Source organism: Scomber scombrus, chromosome 10 (assembly GCF_963691925.1).
Source record: "Scomber scombrus chromosome 10, fScoSco1.1, whole genome shotgun sequence".
NCBI lineage: Eukaryota > Metazoa > Chordata > Actinopteri > Scombriformes > Scombridae > Scomber > Scomber scombrus.
In genome coordinates, this window is record NC_084979.1 from 5,416,457 (window position 1) to 5,432,719 (window position 16,263).

Consider the following 16,263-nt stretch of genomic DNA (forward strand, 5'->3'; position numbering starts at 1 on the left):
AAGCAATAGAAGAGCCTTTAAAAAACAACTTCATTGTATACTCAAGTTTTACACACAGTCATACACAAACAAACCAGTGGAATTATTTTGAAATAACACTTACAAAGGTGACGAATAGGAACACCGATGCTGAGGAGTGTCAGCACCTGCTTTGCATATAGCGTTCAAACATTTAGAAACATCACAGGAATTTGCCCCAGGCGTCCAAAAGCAAGTATGAACACTCCTATGCTCTCATTTTCATTATAGTGAGCCAGGTTGACCTGTCAACAAGAAATAGTTCCCATAACCTTTCTTTACAAGTACGCTTACCTAAATGTTAGGGTTATTAAGGTTGTCTTTGAATTTTTTTCATGCAAATTTCATGTTGTCAACACAGCTGCATTTTAATACAGAATTTTAATACAGCTCATACATGCAACCAAAAATGTAGTGACTCAGGAGAATAGTCTTTATCATTAAATGTAGTACAGCTGCCAAAAGTCCATTAAAATGAACAAAGAATAATTAAGCATTTATTAATCATTTCTCCTCCAGTTTGATAGGGAGACACAGTCACATGAGTATCAGTGAGATGCACTATATATATCAACTTTGTGACTGTTAATTTTCCATGCATGTAAAACAAAACATTACTTTTAAACTGCAGAAAGAGAAAGAAAGAGAAGGAGGGAGCATGCCATTCAGACAATACCACGTGGGAAAAGGAGGGCTGAGAGAGAAGGAACAGAAAGAAGGGGAGGAGAATAGCGAGGAGGAGGAAGAGGGGGGTAAATGGAAGGCTTTTTATCTCTAGTTTCCCACATCCTGTGAACGGCTGCAAATGCGGCCACCCAATTTGAAAGAATGAGTGGAATGCGCCTATTCTCCCCGGCGCGCTTTGATGCACAGCCAGTTGAGAGGCATTGTCAGGCAACTCAAATAAAGACTATAGTCCTGGACTTCACTTAGCCAATAAACCTCTGTGTTTAATGTAAAAATAATCAGGTAAATGGCAGGGGGTTAGAATAGCTGGTATGCAATTGATGAACTGCTCCCAGGTTGTGTCTCCTCGGTGCAAAATGTCTTCATTGTGCCATGTGGATGCTTTTAGTGCAACCACCAACAACTCTCAACAAGTCTGTTTGTGTTCTCAAAGGCAGACACAACATGAGAAGAAAGAGTGCACATGTGGAAAATGCAACATTGCGATATTTCAGTGTATTTGTATGTAATAATTGTTTAAAGGCTTGCAACTGGAACACAATGGAATAAATTCAGTTTCAGTGTGCATTCCTTTTTTGTAAAGTCCACCAGTCTGGTCATAGTTTGTATTCCCTCACTCAGTTTCCCGCGAAGGGAGGAGACGGGATTAGAAAGGGGGGTGCACTTAACTTTGAATTTGCATTTCCCTCCCAAAGCGAATTCATAATTATTACTTTAGTCCCCCTCCCCCCCACCCTTCCCTTTTTGGCGCGTTTTGATTCCCGCCACGTTTTGTCTCCGGCCGGTAGGGTTTATTTTTATTTGTGCGTATCTGCATCCCTATTGGTCCAGAGAGCGGAAAGAGGCGGTGAAGACTAAGGACGTCATCGTCTAGCAACGCCCTCTTACTACTGCTTATAAACATCCTCCCCCACGCCTCTTGTTTCCAAAGCCGGTGTCTGAGGGAGGTGTAGGATTGTACACCGTATTATCTGTTTATATTCATTTTACTGTTTACAAAACACGGCGGGATCAGCTGTGGTTTCGCGTTAGTTTTTTAACGTGAACTCAGGGATCCAAAGTCGGAACGAAGATTTTTCTCCATATTTTCCTTGGAACAAACGCGGTGTTTTTTCTTCTATCCGGATGAGAGGATCCCCACCGCATTTTTTGTTCCTGCAACGTGGACTTTACTCGCTTCACGGGAGCCGGGAGAGACTCACAAACGGAATAAAAATACAGTTTTAACGCCAAAAAAACGAAGACACACGCATCGTTTACCCGTGGTGGATATTCTCAAAAGGAATGCTGCTTTCTAAGCTCAATTCTCTGACCCACATCTCCCCCGTAGACATGCCGGCGAAGATCCAGCTTCAAGTTCATCAAGGTTAGACGCCCTATTTTTTCTCTCCGCTGTGTTGTTATGGAGGACGAGGCTGCAGTAATGGCTGGCAGCCCGCTCACCGTGACTCAGTCCGCATGCTCGAATAAATATTCGATACATTTTCAAGGACAGGCAATTAATTGATGCCCTCCTTTCATTTATTGACTAAATTAGAAGTCTATTTATATTTTGACGTATTGCTATTGCCGCTATCGTGGTTTCCATAGGGATAGCGTGTATTTACCGGTTGTGTTTATATGGTTACAGTGAAGGAGAGGGAGCCTTTCGAGAAGCTCTACCAGGTCGGCGCTGTGCTGGGCAGCGGCGGATTCGGCACCGTCTACACCGGTACGAGGATATCCGACGGAGCTCCGGTTAGTATTCCCGTTGTGTTACGTAATAATAATAAACAGTATTTCATGTTTAACCGCCTGCTTTACGTGTTTATGTTGTACGTTTGAATTCTGTGTTTTGACGACGTCTCTTCTTTGCTTTGCTAGGTTGCTGTCAAACATGTAGCCAAGGGCCGGGTCTCTGAGTGGGGAGAGCTGGTAAGAACCGTGTTATTATTATTATTAATAGCTACTTAATTAACATGTTATATTATCTATATATATATGGACATTTTTTATTTATTTACATACACTCATTTGAACATATTTGGGTTGAATTGCATTATTTTAGCATTTCTATGTGAAGTAATTATTTATTTTATCGTTATTTCTTCAGCCTAACGGCTCTCGGGTTCCTATGGAGATCGTGCTGTTGAAGAAAGTGGGGACGGGCTTCCGCGGTGTTATCAAAATGCTGGACTGGTATGAGCGGCCGGACAGCTTCATCATCGTGATGGAGAGACCGGAGAACGTCAAGGACCTGTTTGACTTCATCACGGAGAAAGGTGCCTTACCGGAGGAGCTGGCCCGGAGCTTTTTCCGCCAGGTGCTGGAGGCCGTGCGGCACTGCCACAACTGCGGCGTGGTGCACCGGGACATCAAGGATGAGAACATCCTCATCGACCTCCGCACAGGAGAGATGAAGCTCATCGACTTCGGCTCCGGAGCCCTGCTGAAGGACACCATTTACACAGACTTTGATGGTGAGTCACACATGCATGCATCCATTATTATTATTATTATTAGACATAGTAGGGTTTGTCTTATTTTGAGCACCATAGATATTTGGGTTGGCCAGTGAACCTCTAGTTTAGGATATAATGTGCCCCAAACTCCCCCCAGCAGAAATTCCTAGGCTGTGTCATCTCCTGACATCCTCCCATAGCAGCCTATAAATTCAGACTGTGCAGCATTGCCTGCGTTCTGGCGCCCCCCATGGGGAGGAAGTGGTATTTTTACAACTCAAAGTTTGTAAACAAAGTCACATGTCTGCTCCCCCTCCCACACACACTCCTCTCACACACACACACACTGGCACCTGAGCTCAGATAACAGCCTCAGCTGATAAATCCGCGCTCTTTGTTAATCATTTAACACCCTCAGCCTGGCTTTCATTTTCTATTTATAACACATCTAATAACGGATTATCAGCCGGTCAAAGATTTTGTTTTGTGTTGACTGATTGATGTGTACACCAGCTTGCAGTTTTTAACGATTTTTTCCCTTTTTTGTGTGTGTTTCAGGCACGAGAGTGTACAGCCCGCCAGAGTGGATCAAATACCATCGCTATCATGGGCGCTCTGCTACAGTTTGGTCCCTGGGTGTCTTGCTGTATGACATGGTGTGTGGGGACATCCCATTCGAACACGATGAGGAGATCATGAGAGGACAGGTGCTCTTCCGGAGGAGAATCTCTACAGGTAAATTCACATTGTAGTTCACATCATAGTTTTTTTGATCATGGATGTGTAATATTTCATAATCAGCTTATTGCTCTAGACTCATCGCTTGTCCTCCCTCTATTTTTCCTCCAGAATGCCAGCAGTTGATCAAGTGGTGTCTGTCTCTGCGACCGGCTGACCGCCCGTCCTTCGAGGACATCATCAACCACTCGTGGATGCAGAGCACGTCCTCCTCCGTCATCCCATCCACAGTGCAGACAGAGAAGACGGCCACAGAGATCAGGCTGCACAGCATCAGCCACGAGCCCACCGCCTTCACCCCCTCCGCCGTCGCAGTGGCTCGGTGATGGGTGTCAAACAGTTCGCTCCAGGCTGGACTGTACTGACAAGAGAGACTATTACAAAAAAAAGACTTATGTAATAGACTTGAAGCAGAGAAGGAGGAGGAGGGGCTGACAGTCTCAGTGCAGACGAGTTCAAGGTGTTAAGGACTACACCGAGGGTTGTGACAAAAACCACCTCCCCTCGGTTTCAGCCCGTGCAAGGCCAGACCCCCTTCGCCTCCACCCTCACACCCAAAACTGCTGGGTTCCCAGTCGATGACTCACGTCAGCATCAGAACATCATCCTCACTGGACTCTGATGTAGGAAACGGGTGTTTATCAGTCTGTAGGAGGGCGCGCTCTGCATGCACGGACTCCCGCAGCCGAGCTAACACAGCAACACGTGCTCGCTGTTTTGCTTAATGGCAGACAGACAGTCCGCGTTATGTAACCTCTCCTTACACTGTACTCTGCTCCCTCCCTCTATTTTTCCTCTGTGTCACAACAGAGAGTGGGAAGAGCAGACACGTTGGCAAAGAGGAGCCTGATTTTTTGAAAAAGTGCCTTCTGTGAGATTGTTTTGGGGGGGGGACCCTGAAAATACTTGAATTTGTGAAAGCAAACAGGCTATTCTTCTTGATGGCCTTTTTGTTATTTACTCTTCACAAGGCTTTATATTGTTTACTGCTGTTGTCTTTTTTCTTCTTCTTCCTCTCTTCCACTCATGGGCCTAGATCAGTAAAGCCTATGCCATTATACAACCACTACTACCACTACTTCTACTACTCCAATGTCATTAGCAACCAGACGACCTCATAGCTCCGGCGGCAACCTGTGCAAACCAATCATAACACAAGAAAGAAAGAAAGAAAAGGAAAAAAAAAAAGAAAACACTGGACTTACCTCACTCTCTTTTACTACAGCATACACCTCTACTTTACTCTACTCTACAAACCTCTGCTTCCTCCTCTTTCCCGTGTTGTGTTATATACACACATGAAAAAACACTGCTTAGGCGACCACTCATTTACACCCACCTGAATGCACACCACAATGCAAAACCATACCAGAATACAACATCCTCTGCTCTTCACTTCAATTTTTAATTTTTTTTTTTAAAACAGTGCCTCACAAAAGGTCTTAAAATTTGGTGGGGACAAGAATTGTAAATAATAACAATATTTATTATCGCCGCGTCGCTCGACAAGCTTTTTTCTGTCACGGCATTTATTATTTATTTATTTATGAGAGAATTTCGGCTGTAAGTATGTTTCATTCCGCAGTCACTGAAGGGCCCACAGATTATTTAAAGAAAGACAAACAAAGATGAATCCTTTTTTTTTTTTTGACCATATTTATGGCTTGAATTTTTTTATTTTTTTTAAGAGCAGATGTGTGTATGTTTGTGTATGTTATGTAAATAACATGTAAATAGTCCTTGAAAGCACTTCCATCTTAATGTATCTAAACATTTGAACGTCTACTGATTGGTGACTGGTTTTGTTACTCTGTCTGCTGTGAGAGCGAGTGAATTCTGAATGTTTTGAGTGTATGTGTGTGTGTGTGAGTGAGTGTGAGAGAGAGGGAGTGAGAAACATCTTCTGGTTGCATGATTGCAGCTTGGATTGTTGTTTTTTTTCATCCATTCAAATTAGAATTGTAAATTATGTTAGAAACTATTTTTATACGATTTCAATAAATATTTTTTTAACTATGACGCTTGACTCACTCGCATTGCTTTAAGTGACACAATACATGAAACCAAATGTCATAATAGGTAAGACATCATCAGTGTGCTTGGATAGAAATACCCAATGAGGTTTCATCCCAGCTACATGCACCACACATGTCAGTTTTTAAAACATAAATAGATTCTTTTCTAGGTCAGAAGGTTATACAATTTTCTCAATAGGTTTCCTGTGTGACATTTCACTAGAAAAGCAGCAGATGTGGAAAACAGATGAAGCGATAAGGGGCATGGTGCACACATACACAGAAAAGAGAAAACAAGCTCATAACTCTAAAAATGGACTTCCTGTGTCATATTAAAGCATAGAAAGAAAATAAGGGTGTCCTTACTAATGACTCTTTGTATGAGAAGATACTTTATGTTGTCAAGTTACTGCCTTGATGGATTGGATTTGGTCGAATTGATCCGACACGGCTGAATGACATAAAAATCACCCAGCGAATAACCTGAATTTATCAGAGCGCTCACACATGCAGGCGACGGAGGGCAGAGCACACACTCTCATTCCAAGAAACAACATGAGTCATATCCGGTTTTAACTTCGTTAAACATGCCACTCCTAAAAGTTTGAATGGAGAATCTACAATGTTTTAACAGATGATAAAGTTAACATAGGAGCTGTCACTTCTTAATGATTTACAAAGCACTGCTTGTTCGTCATCAGTGCTGAAGAATAATAGTCTATTTACTCAAGTACTGCACTTACGTACAGTTTTGATCCTACTTTATACTTACATTTCAGATAGAAATATTGTACTCTTTACTCCTCTATATGTATCTGACAACTACAGTTATTTTGCAGACCCAGATTTGACATCAAACATATAATTATCTGTAATTCAAATGAGAAAAAGCATTATTATATGTTATGACATGGCTAAATCAAACTATTTGAGGTCCCTACTGCACCCGAACCAAACCAACTAGTACTCATTGCTACCACATTTTAAACTTCAAGTTACTGAGTATGTAAGTATAAATTTGTAAAACTTGCTTAATCTTAGCAGACTAAAGCATTTTAATTCACATCATTTGTTAATGAAGGTGTCAACAATTTGGTTCAATTATGGGACAATTCAATTTTTTCCTCACTGTTCAATGGGGTGGGGTGTGGTGTGGAGAAGGGCCAACATAGGTAAAGAACCAGGCAACACAGGTCTGAATTTTTCCACTGTTCACTTTTACATTTTTTATTGATTAATTTAAGAATATAATTGATAAATACACTATTTCAGGGCTTTATAAGAGAGTAAATGTACCAACAGAATCAGAGCAACTTCTGTTAACACAAATTTGGTAAAATTTACTCATGAAAATGTTTCCTCTGTATTTCACTACCAGACTAGAGATGTAATAGTAGACTTAGTAGTAGAAAAAATGACATAAGTTTTGAGAAATTATGGAAGTTAAAAGTTCAGCTTTCTTCAGGGGCCAAATGTTGTTGCTGGAGGGCCCGATTTAATGCATCAGTAATAAAAAAAAAAAAAAACTTTTACTTGCAATGGAATATCACTGTGGTATCACTACTAAAGTAAAACCCTCCTTACTTCTTCCACCTCTGCTCCACATAGTATTATTAGGTATAAAGTAATTACCGTCAAGCTTGTCTTCATGGGTTTAATCCTCCTAACAAAGTACAGATGCTCTTCAGTGCCAATCTAGACAGTTGAGCTGTGATAGTGACCAGAAGTCATCAACCTATCATGGATCTGCTCTCTCGGATAGATAAGAGTTGTAGGTTTAATCAGTTGCGATGTTCCCATGGGATTCTTGGCTTCAACACTAATCTTCCTCGAGACAGTGCTGCTGGGACCCCACCAACGGTGAAACCAAGATTTACACAACAGCAAATTACATGGGAGGTTGGAAACACCGCTGCTCCCATCAGCCCCAGTTAATGCCTGACAAGTGAAAACAATGTGTTCGCCAGCTGTGATTCCAATGGATGGATGGGGACTTGAATAAAGGAATGCAGATGGAAGCCAAAACACCTCCATTGTGCCAGCTCCATAAAGCATCTGAAGTTCCCCCCAGCTCTACAGAGGTGTTTAGCATCTTTCAGCTCATAGTTTTGGTCTCTTCTACCGCAACCTTACTCTTATATTTCTTTTTCGGCCGCAGCAGGCAGCTGTTTTCAGTTAAAAGCCACTACACTCAGTTAAAAGCCATTAAAAACCCACTGTACGCTACCTGCTCAGCATCAAACAGACACAGTTAGCAACTAGCTGGTGAACACAGCGGGGCCATTAAGCAACTAAAGAGCCAGATATTTCCCTCAGGAGATGGCGGAGATCAAAAACAGAGTGGTTCTCCGAGACAAAACTGCTAAATGAATGCTAATGTTGCTCTGTATCTGCTGGATGTCTCAGAAGACAACTGTTTACTGACAAGTTCGCCATATCAATTTAAAAGGCGCTTTGCAATGTTGTGTTCACAACTCTGTATCTGCTGCCCCCAAGTGGCGAAAAATCGGTAATTATGGCTTTAAATTTGCTAACTGATAGCATACACTTTGCATATTTAACATACAGTTTAAAATATCCAGCAGTTACCGAGTAACAATATAATTGATTTGGAGTTGTGTTTCCATCAAATATTCGCTCTGCTTTAGCTCTGTTGATCTCTACCAACTCCTGAGGGAAATAACTGGCTCTTTAGCTGCTAAATACTAAATGTCAACCAGCTAATTTACAGCTAACTGTGTTTGATTGCCATTGGGTGCTCAGCGGGTTGTGTACAGTGGCTTTTGGAGCTTTGTCTGTGAAAACATCTGTCTGCTATGATACAAGAATATTGAGATTGAAGCAAGACAGTAAAGTTGCTGCCAGACAGCTAAACAATGAGCTAAAAGTCGCTATAAAGCTCTGTATACAGTCTAGGAAAGGAACTGCAGAGTGGCTGATAATTCCCTGTAGGTTCACCTCTAACATTACACACTGTCATTTGATACATCGTTGACATAAAAATATTGATCATAGCCTCTGTAAGGATATTTTTTTAGCTGTGCTAGCACTGTGGCTTAATGTCAAACCTTGTCGATCTGCCACGTTAGTCCAGAATGAAATATCTCAATAAATACTGGATGGATTGCTATGACATTTTGTACAGACATTCATGATCCCCATAGGACGTCCACCGACCTTGGTAATCCACTGACTTTTTAGTGCCACTATTAACTTGACATTTTTCTTTTTAAGTGAAATGTTTTGATGGTATTATATCGTAAATCTTCAACAGTTGGATGGATTACCATTCAACTTGGTGCAGACAGTCACATTCCTGGTGATCCCCTGAATTGTCATCCAAAATTGATTAAAAAAAAGCTCAATTTAAGTCATAATACACTGTTATTAAACCTTAACTTTTCAATTTAGGCAGAGCTGCATAAGTGACACATGAGTAATTAATGTGTACAAACAACATCTCTCATCTGTGATAAAGTCTTTAAGTTAAGATCATCCCAACGGTTTTACTAACACTTGCAGGCAGCCTCTGGGGGGGTCACATTCCTTGAACACCGTCTAATCCTTAGTCTATCCCTGATATCTGTTTCCCAATCAGCTTGTGCAAGCCTCCAGCCCTTGCAGCTAACATACAGCTTAATCCTTCAAAGCACATCCACCTTCTAAAGTCGCCAATGTATGCAAGTTCTGCAGCGGTCCCACACTGCTCGCTGTACGTATTTTTACATCACATAATAATAGACTTAGGTCATCACAGAAAAAAACCAGGCATAAAAATAAGATGTCGTTTCCAGCGGGGATTCAATAACTAGTGTCAGACCTCCTCTACCTCCTCTAGTAATCCTTTGATCTGACTCTGGCTTTCTTCTTCAGCTACCTCAGACAACATACAATTTCCCTGAAGAGATGTGTGTGTCGGAGACCACAGGTAGTTTCCACGAATGACGCTGCCATTCATTTCCCCTCTCATTCTGAGAACCACAAACCGCATCAAACTGAGTGTCGGCACGTGTTCGTGTGAACGTCCTAAAATGCAGCCAAGAAGTTGCTGCGGTTCTAAGTGTAGCATTAAAAGCTGCAAAGAAGGTTTTCATCTAAAGGTTTTATTCTGTTGGCAAATTGGGCAATAGGTCATCAGTGATAGATTTTTTTAAGTTTTATTCAATTGCGTTCAGATCTGCTATCTTCTTCTTGTCTTTTATACTTTCATCGTTTGTTAACTACAATTTCCCCCCACATGTGGTCGAACTAATTATGCAAACTGTCTTCAGAGTCAAATACAGAGTTGAGTATTTGCATGAGCAGTGAGTCACTCCGCTCTCCTCCCTCCCCTACGAGTTCATTTGACTGCTCGACACTGAGTCATCAGAAAAAATGGGACACGTTGAAATAGCTACCGGACACATTTCAGAAGAACGCAGTCTATGTTTAGCCTTTTAGTAGAAAAGACGCATTGAAAACTCATTTGTGTCTCCCCAATGAGACACACGAGTCGATGAATGTGTCGCTTGTTTTAGCTGCATCGCACAGAGCCCCTGTTGCAATATATACAATTAAGTTTATTTGTCACATGTAATCATATAAAGTACAGTCACAGTGAAAAATGTAAGTTAAATATAAAAAGGCATAAATGTTCTTCTGTTCGTCTAGGAGCAGCCAGAGACTTTTCACCGCCTCACAACTAATAGCTGATTGGCTCATCTTCGTCTCGTTCCCGTAAGTCGTGTGTTACACCTTCTTTCTGGGAGAAAGCAACAGAAAGCCCAGCGGTTGCATAATCGTCCTCTGTTCCTGCTGTTAGACGCAGAGCTGTTGGGTAATGTTGTCAGGAAGTTCCTTCAGCGACCCCCCCTTCGCTATCTCTCTCTCTCTGTCTCCATCTCTATGTGTTTGTGTACTGCCTATCTTTCTGCTTCATCAATACACCATGGCCCCACTTTTCACATTCCGGCACATGTACTCACAGATGAATGGGAAATCATGTGTGTTGTGGTTTGGCCGGTAAATTACGATGTTGAGAAATAACACGGCCAAGACGCACATGCACTGTATATGCCTAAGCATCAACATCAACATCAAACATAGTGTTATGCTATGCAGTTATACCTGCCCAAAGAATGTGCTACAGATGAAAACAAAAGAATCAATCATGAATGACAGGAAATTAAAAATGTAATAGAAACTGATCTAAATCTACATACCTCCCAGCAACCACTGACTCTAAACTAAGCCTAATAACATTTTCAAGTACTCTACTTAAATGTAGGTATTTATGCTTTTATTTTATATTTTCATGTTGTTCATTCTAGTAACTCCTAAGGTTATTATTTTACACCAATCATACCAATAATAAGAATAATAACTTTATTTATATAGCATCTTTTAAACAATAAATGCAACTCAAAGTGCTTTACAACAAAAGAAATTACACACACCAAGTGCTTCACATTAAAAGGGACATAAAAAGAGCATACAGCCATGTTTAAAAAAGAAAGAAAGAGAAGGAATAAAAACAGTAAGTAATAACTATGAAATAGTTAAAATAGTACACAGTAAAATTAGTTAAAAGATAGAATATATACAATATATAAAATCAAGTCAAATACAACATTTTAAAAGGAGTTTAGAAGTACTTCAGTGTGAAAATGACAGAGTTAAAGTGACTTAAAGGCTAAAGTGAAGAGATAAGTTTTAAGCTTTCTCTTAAAAATATTTAACGACATATATGACTAAAAACATATGATGAGGTCATGATATTGTTGAAGATTAAACTACTGTTAAAATGTTACTCCTGTCCATTTTTACATGGGGCCTGATTCCTAACATTACTAGTGTTTTGTGTAGTAGGGTCACTCATTTCAGTCCAATGTCTCTGTTATTGTATCAGTCATGTCAGTCAATTGTAGTTTCACAATATTATATTTTGATATAAGGCTTCATGTTTCTTTGATGATGGCGTTGTGATGATAGAACAGATCACCTGCTTCATCAGTGACAGTGACAACAGGTGTGTATCATTAGCTGTGAGTCATTAGGCTCTGTCAAATGACATTCTGTCACAGTCATGGGTGCGTGTGTCACCATAGAAAATGTGATTGTCACCACAAATTCTACATCAATGCAGTTCTAAATATTTATACCTATATATATTTATATATTTGTATCAGTGTAGCTCACCCTGTGATAACCTGAGTAGATGTTCGAGTCAGGTGTGGCTGAGAGGGTAAAGGGCTGGCCACTGGTCAATGAGATGGAGTAGAGAAGAGAAAAGGTGGCAGTTTGCAGTGAGGTTGGTGATTTCATTTATTTGTTTGTTTTCTTTGGCTTAAGTTATTTTTGTTGAATTTCCTAGGGTTTATTTTTTGTAATAATCATCGTCTGTTTTTCCCGTTAAAAGTTTCCAGTGCCAACTAAAATCATCTTCCCTTTATATGAGATGGCAGCACTACAACCATCTCAGTTTGATCAGTCCATATGGTACCCAATAGCCCCGACACCAGATGTCAGTTCTAAGATGTAAGGGCACATGTTCAATACAATATGTTGCTCCAAATCAGTCGTGTTTTGGCTCACTCATCCTTGCAGAAAATGTGTTAAAACACAAAGTTAAGAGTGAGAACATGGTGCATGGTGTAAAACTGGAACCCTACCAGTAGCTGCACATTTCACCTTCTCTCCTTGGATTTTTTAATATTGATCTTTATTCATATTTATATATATTTTTCAGACATCAACTTTTAAGAATCCATTTCAGTCTTTATTTGCAGCTTGTTTTATGCTAAGAGGCGTATATGTGCACTCTTTCCTGCATCTCCATTCCCTAGTTTCCATTGAGCACTGCATTGTGGGACTAAATTTTGTCACTTTCCCAGTGTGAACACACTATACACTCCTGCTTATTTAGTACTGCTAAATAAGAAGTGCTTCTTTAACAGTGAAGCCAAATTCTAACTCTGAACTAACCCTCATTAAAGTGAGAACCGGTGCAAAATGCCCTCATTTTGGGAGAATTCCCCTCACATTTTCTGTCTACATGAGGTCACTTCAACCCTCATAAAGGCAGAAGTACAGGAACACACACACTCACACACAGTCAGTGAGTAATGGATGGTAGCCAGCCAGTGTCTGTGTCACTTGTTCCAGCAGAATCAAGGGTACAGTGCTCTAGTAAAGGTCGCATACAACTGTCTCCTCATGGAGCAACACAGTGTTCCAGATGTCACCTCCCTGGTCTTCCTTTCTGTTCGTCTGGCAGTCGATCCATAAGTGCAGGGGGGAGGATTTCGGGAACCAGACTGTCGGCCCGTCCTGGCTGCTACGCTCAATCAAATTTAGGCTCTAAGGAGTATTTGTCTGTTGCCAGATTGAAAATTACTTTCCACAGATCAGGAGCTCACAGTTTCCATCCCTTCACACTGGAATGAATCACACACAGTGATGTAGCGGTGAGGGTGGATGAAACTACTGTATGGCCACCAGTTGCTAATCAAGCCTCAATTGAGCCCCTTCTATAAAAAACAAAAAAGACTGTAACTTAAGTTGCCTTTTAAAGACCCCTCCAAACATGCATATATAAATATTGTGCTTGGAACAATATCTGATATGTCTGATGTTTCCATAAAAAAAGTATAATTACAATGTGAACATGTTTAAAATGTCATTTCTTTCTTCTCCAAAAAAAAAAAAAAAAAAAACCAAATTATATGAATTTGAGAATATTTATTTTTAGCTGTTAACAGTTTAACTGCTGGACACAAGATCATACTTCACCCAAAGCTTTCAAGAGTAAGTGCAAAAACCCTTGGTTCTAATAAGTTTCATTAGGTCACAGGTACATGAAGTAACATAATAGTGCCTAGCAAGAGAAGAAAAAGCATATTAGTTTGTCATTGTGGGAAATGTGCTTATTTGTGTTCTTGTTGAGTTAGATGAGAAAAGCTAGCAGCCTCTTAGCTAAGCATAAAGTAGGCTAAAAGCAGGGGGAAATAGCCTTCTCCAACTTTTAACAGCATCGTTAATTTTTCACTAATTTTCACCTAATATTTAGTTTGTATAATCTGGACACAAATAGAAGCATGTTTCAAGTAAAAAAATCTGTGGAACACAAAGTGACTGAGTCCAGCTAATAAATAGTCCCAGCACATAACTCCAACTATAAAACTGCTTTCAGTCTTTAAGCTAAGATAATCGCCTGCTGGCTCTAGCTTCATATTCAGTATTTATTTCCTCATTAACTCTCAGCAAAAAAGCAAATACGGATTTTTACCAAAATGTCAAACTGTTCCCTTAAACATAAATTTCAAGCAGGCAGTTTCTAAATGATGCTGCATCTGTTTCTTATAAGGTTTTTTTCATATTTTTGCAGGCCAATAACAACACTCCTTTGTACAGTGTCAGTTAGACCTACCCATAAACTGGTCCTAGTAGACTAAACAAAGGGAACAAAAGATGAATCTGTAAGAACAAATATAAAACAAAAAAGAGATGGACTGACCAGTGTTGGTACAGATGAACCTGTCCACCCTGTTGATGTTTTTGTAAATAATACTGCATTATCCCTAAGATGTTAATTTGCAACGTACTGTAAGCTATTGCAGAAGTCATCCTATACATCCTCAGTAAAGCTTCAGCACGGAGCAATAAAGTATTCTCAGAGCACTCATGATGATAATTGTATTTTCTGCAAGGATTACAACAGTAGATTGATTACAAATAGAAAACAACAGAGTGTGAAATTAATGAAAGCAAGCACGGCGGCGCAGCGTTTGTTCATCAACTGATGTTCCCATGGCGCTGTTATTTATTGCCTCATTAGGTGAGAATGTTTTTCTCTGTCTTGTGCATATACTTCTCTTTTTCAAGTTCATCCACATAAGAAGACAGCCGGCAGTCATTCTCTTTCTCAACTTGTAGTCACATGAAGGCAGTTGTGTTGTTGACTTTGTTTTCACATTTTTGTGAATGAGTCAGACTTAATAATGGGAGAGAGGGCGTACTGCTCTCCGCCCCACCTCAGCACTCTTTCAACGGCTACGCTAGATCCCATGGGTTGTGGCCATCCCTGGCCACGTTACACCTCCATGAGTAACAAGCCTGGACATGGAGGGAGTAAGGAGGTCTAGGTTGGAGGTATGAGGACGGTTGCGGTTGTCGGCAAGCTTCATAAAACATACAAATATCACCATATTGTGAAAGTGCTCCTGTTGCAAACCAGTTTGTCTGCTGAAGTTTCAGAGAAAAAACACCACAGTTGCTGATAAGAGATCATGGGAATCAAAGAGCATGCAGGCCTTTTGACATTACTGCAGAAAGTTTCAGTTTTTGTGACAGTTAGTTCAAATTTCTGCAACAGTGACATCACTTGACCTTAAAAACATATGCAGTTAATAACAGTTTCTTTTTAAAATTGTGTTAGTTAGTCATGATACCACTGTACTCTCTAAAGTAACTAAGATTTGGGAACACAACAAAATTGCTACAGCAAACATTTTAGCCATATTGGTTGATGCAAAACCAAAATTGAGCACACATGAAATGTCTGTAATAACCATTCAGTGCATAGGAACACTATATGCATGTACAACTACATGCATATAGTTTTTCTTTTCTAAGATTAGCTAACCTAGTCGTTGTTGTTTTCTGTGCCATGTCACTTGTTTTTAGTGATGTCACCATGTTCCATAATCTTAGCAATTAGCATTGGTGAATATTATTATAAATAGTTGCAACTAAAAATCGAAAAATGACGCCCATGTTGTAACAAACCAGAAATGTCAATAGTTTTATCGACATATCAGCATTTACGAGGAAATTCATTAGGATCAAGTATTCAAGCAACTAGAGATGAGTGAAACTTTCCTCTGTTTGCCAGAAGAAAACAAGTGGACAGTCAAGCTAAGGAAGAAATGACGAGCTCTGTGCCAGTTGGAGCTTCACACCAAACACAGTTGAACAGCCTCTTCTCTTTTATTTGTCTCTGCTAAAACATTTTCAATGAGTCATTTCCCAGGCCTGGCTGGTATCTGTGGGAGTCCAGGAACTCACTGTTGTAGCTCAGTGGCTCTGTGTTTGTCTCCAGGATGCTTGTTGGGTTTCCAGGGTAGTGGGAGTAACTCGTCTGAGCCGGGGGTGACCCTGACTTTCTCTTTGGCTAATTCCCTGAGCAGCTGATAGGCTGTGGGAGGGGGAGGCAGCCGAGTCTTGAATCCGAAAGGTTATGGGAAGGGGAGGTTGAGGAAGTTTGGCAGAATGGATTCTGAGGACATCGCCGAAAAAGGGGTTCTGTTCTGCATTCATGACTGTGTTTGTTCAAGTTAATGTCATGACCAGTGCTATGTCATTTTCTTTCTTGTGCCTATAAATGT

The 16,263-nt window shown here is 40.4% G+C and overlaps 1 protein-coding gene across 1 annotated transcript; it reads left to right on the top strand.

Annotated features, from left to right (window-relative positions):
* Positions 1-1,653: 1,653 nt before the first annotated feature.
* Positions 1,654-5,903, top strand: pim1 (Pim-1 proto-oncogene, serine/threonine kinase). The gene is made up of 6 exons (XM_062427682.1): positions 1,654-2,071; positions 2,336-2,442; positions 2,569-2,619; positions 2,798-3,164; positions 3,705-3,881; positions 3,996-5,903. Exons 1-6 carry the CDS (start codon positions 1,990-1,992, stop codon positions 4,208-4,210), a joined length of 999 nt encoding a protein of 332 aa, XP_062283666.1. The 5' UTR covers positions 1,654-1,989; the 3' UTR covers positions 4,211-5,903.
* Positions 5,904-16,263: the final 10,360 nt, after the last annotated feature.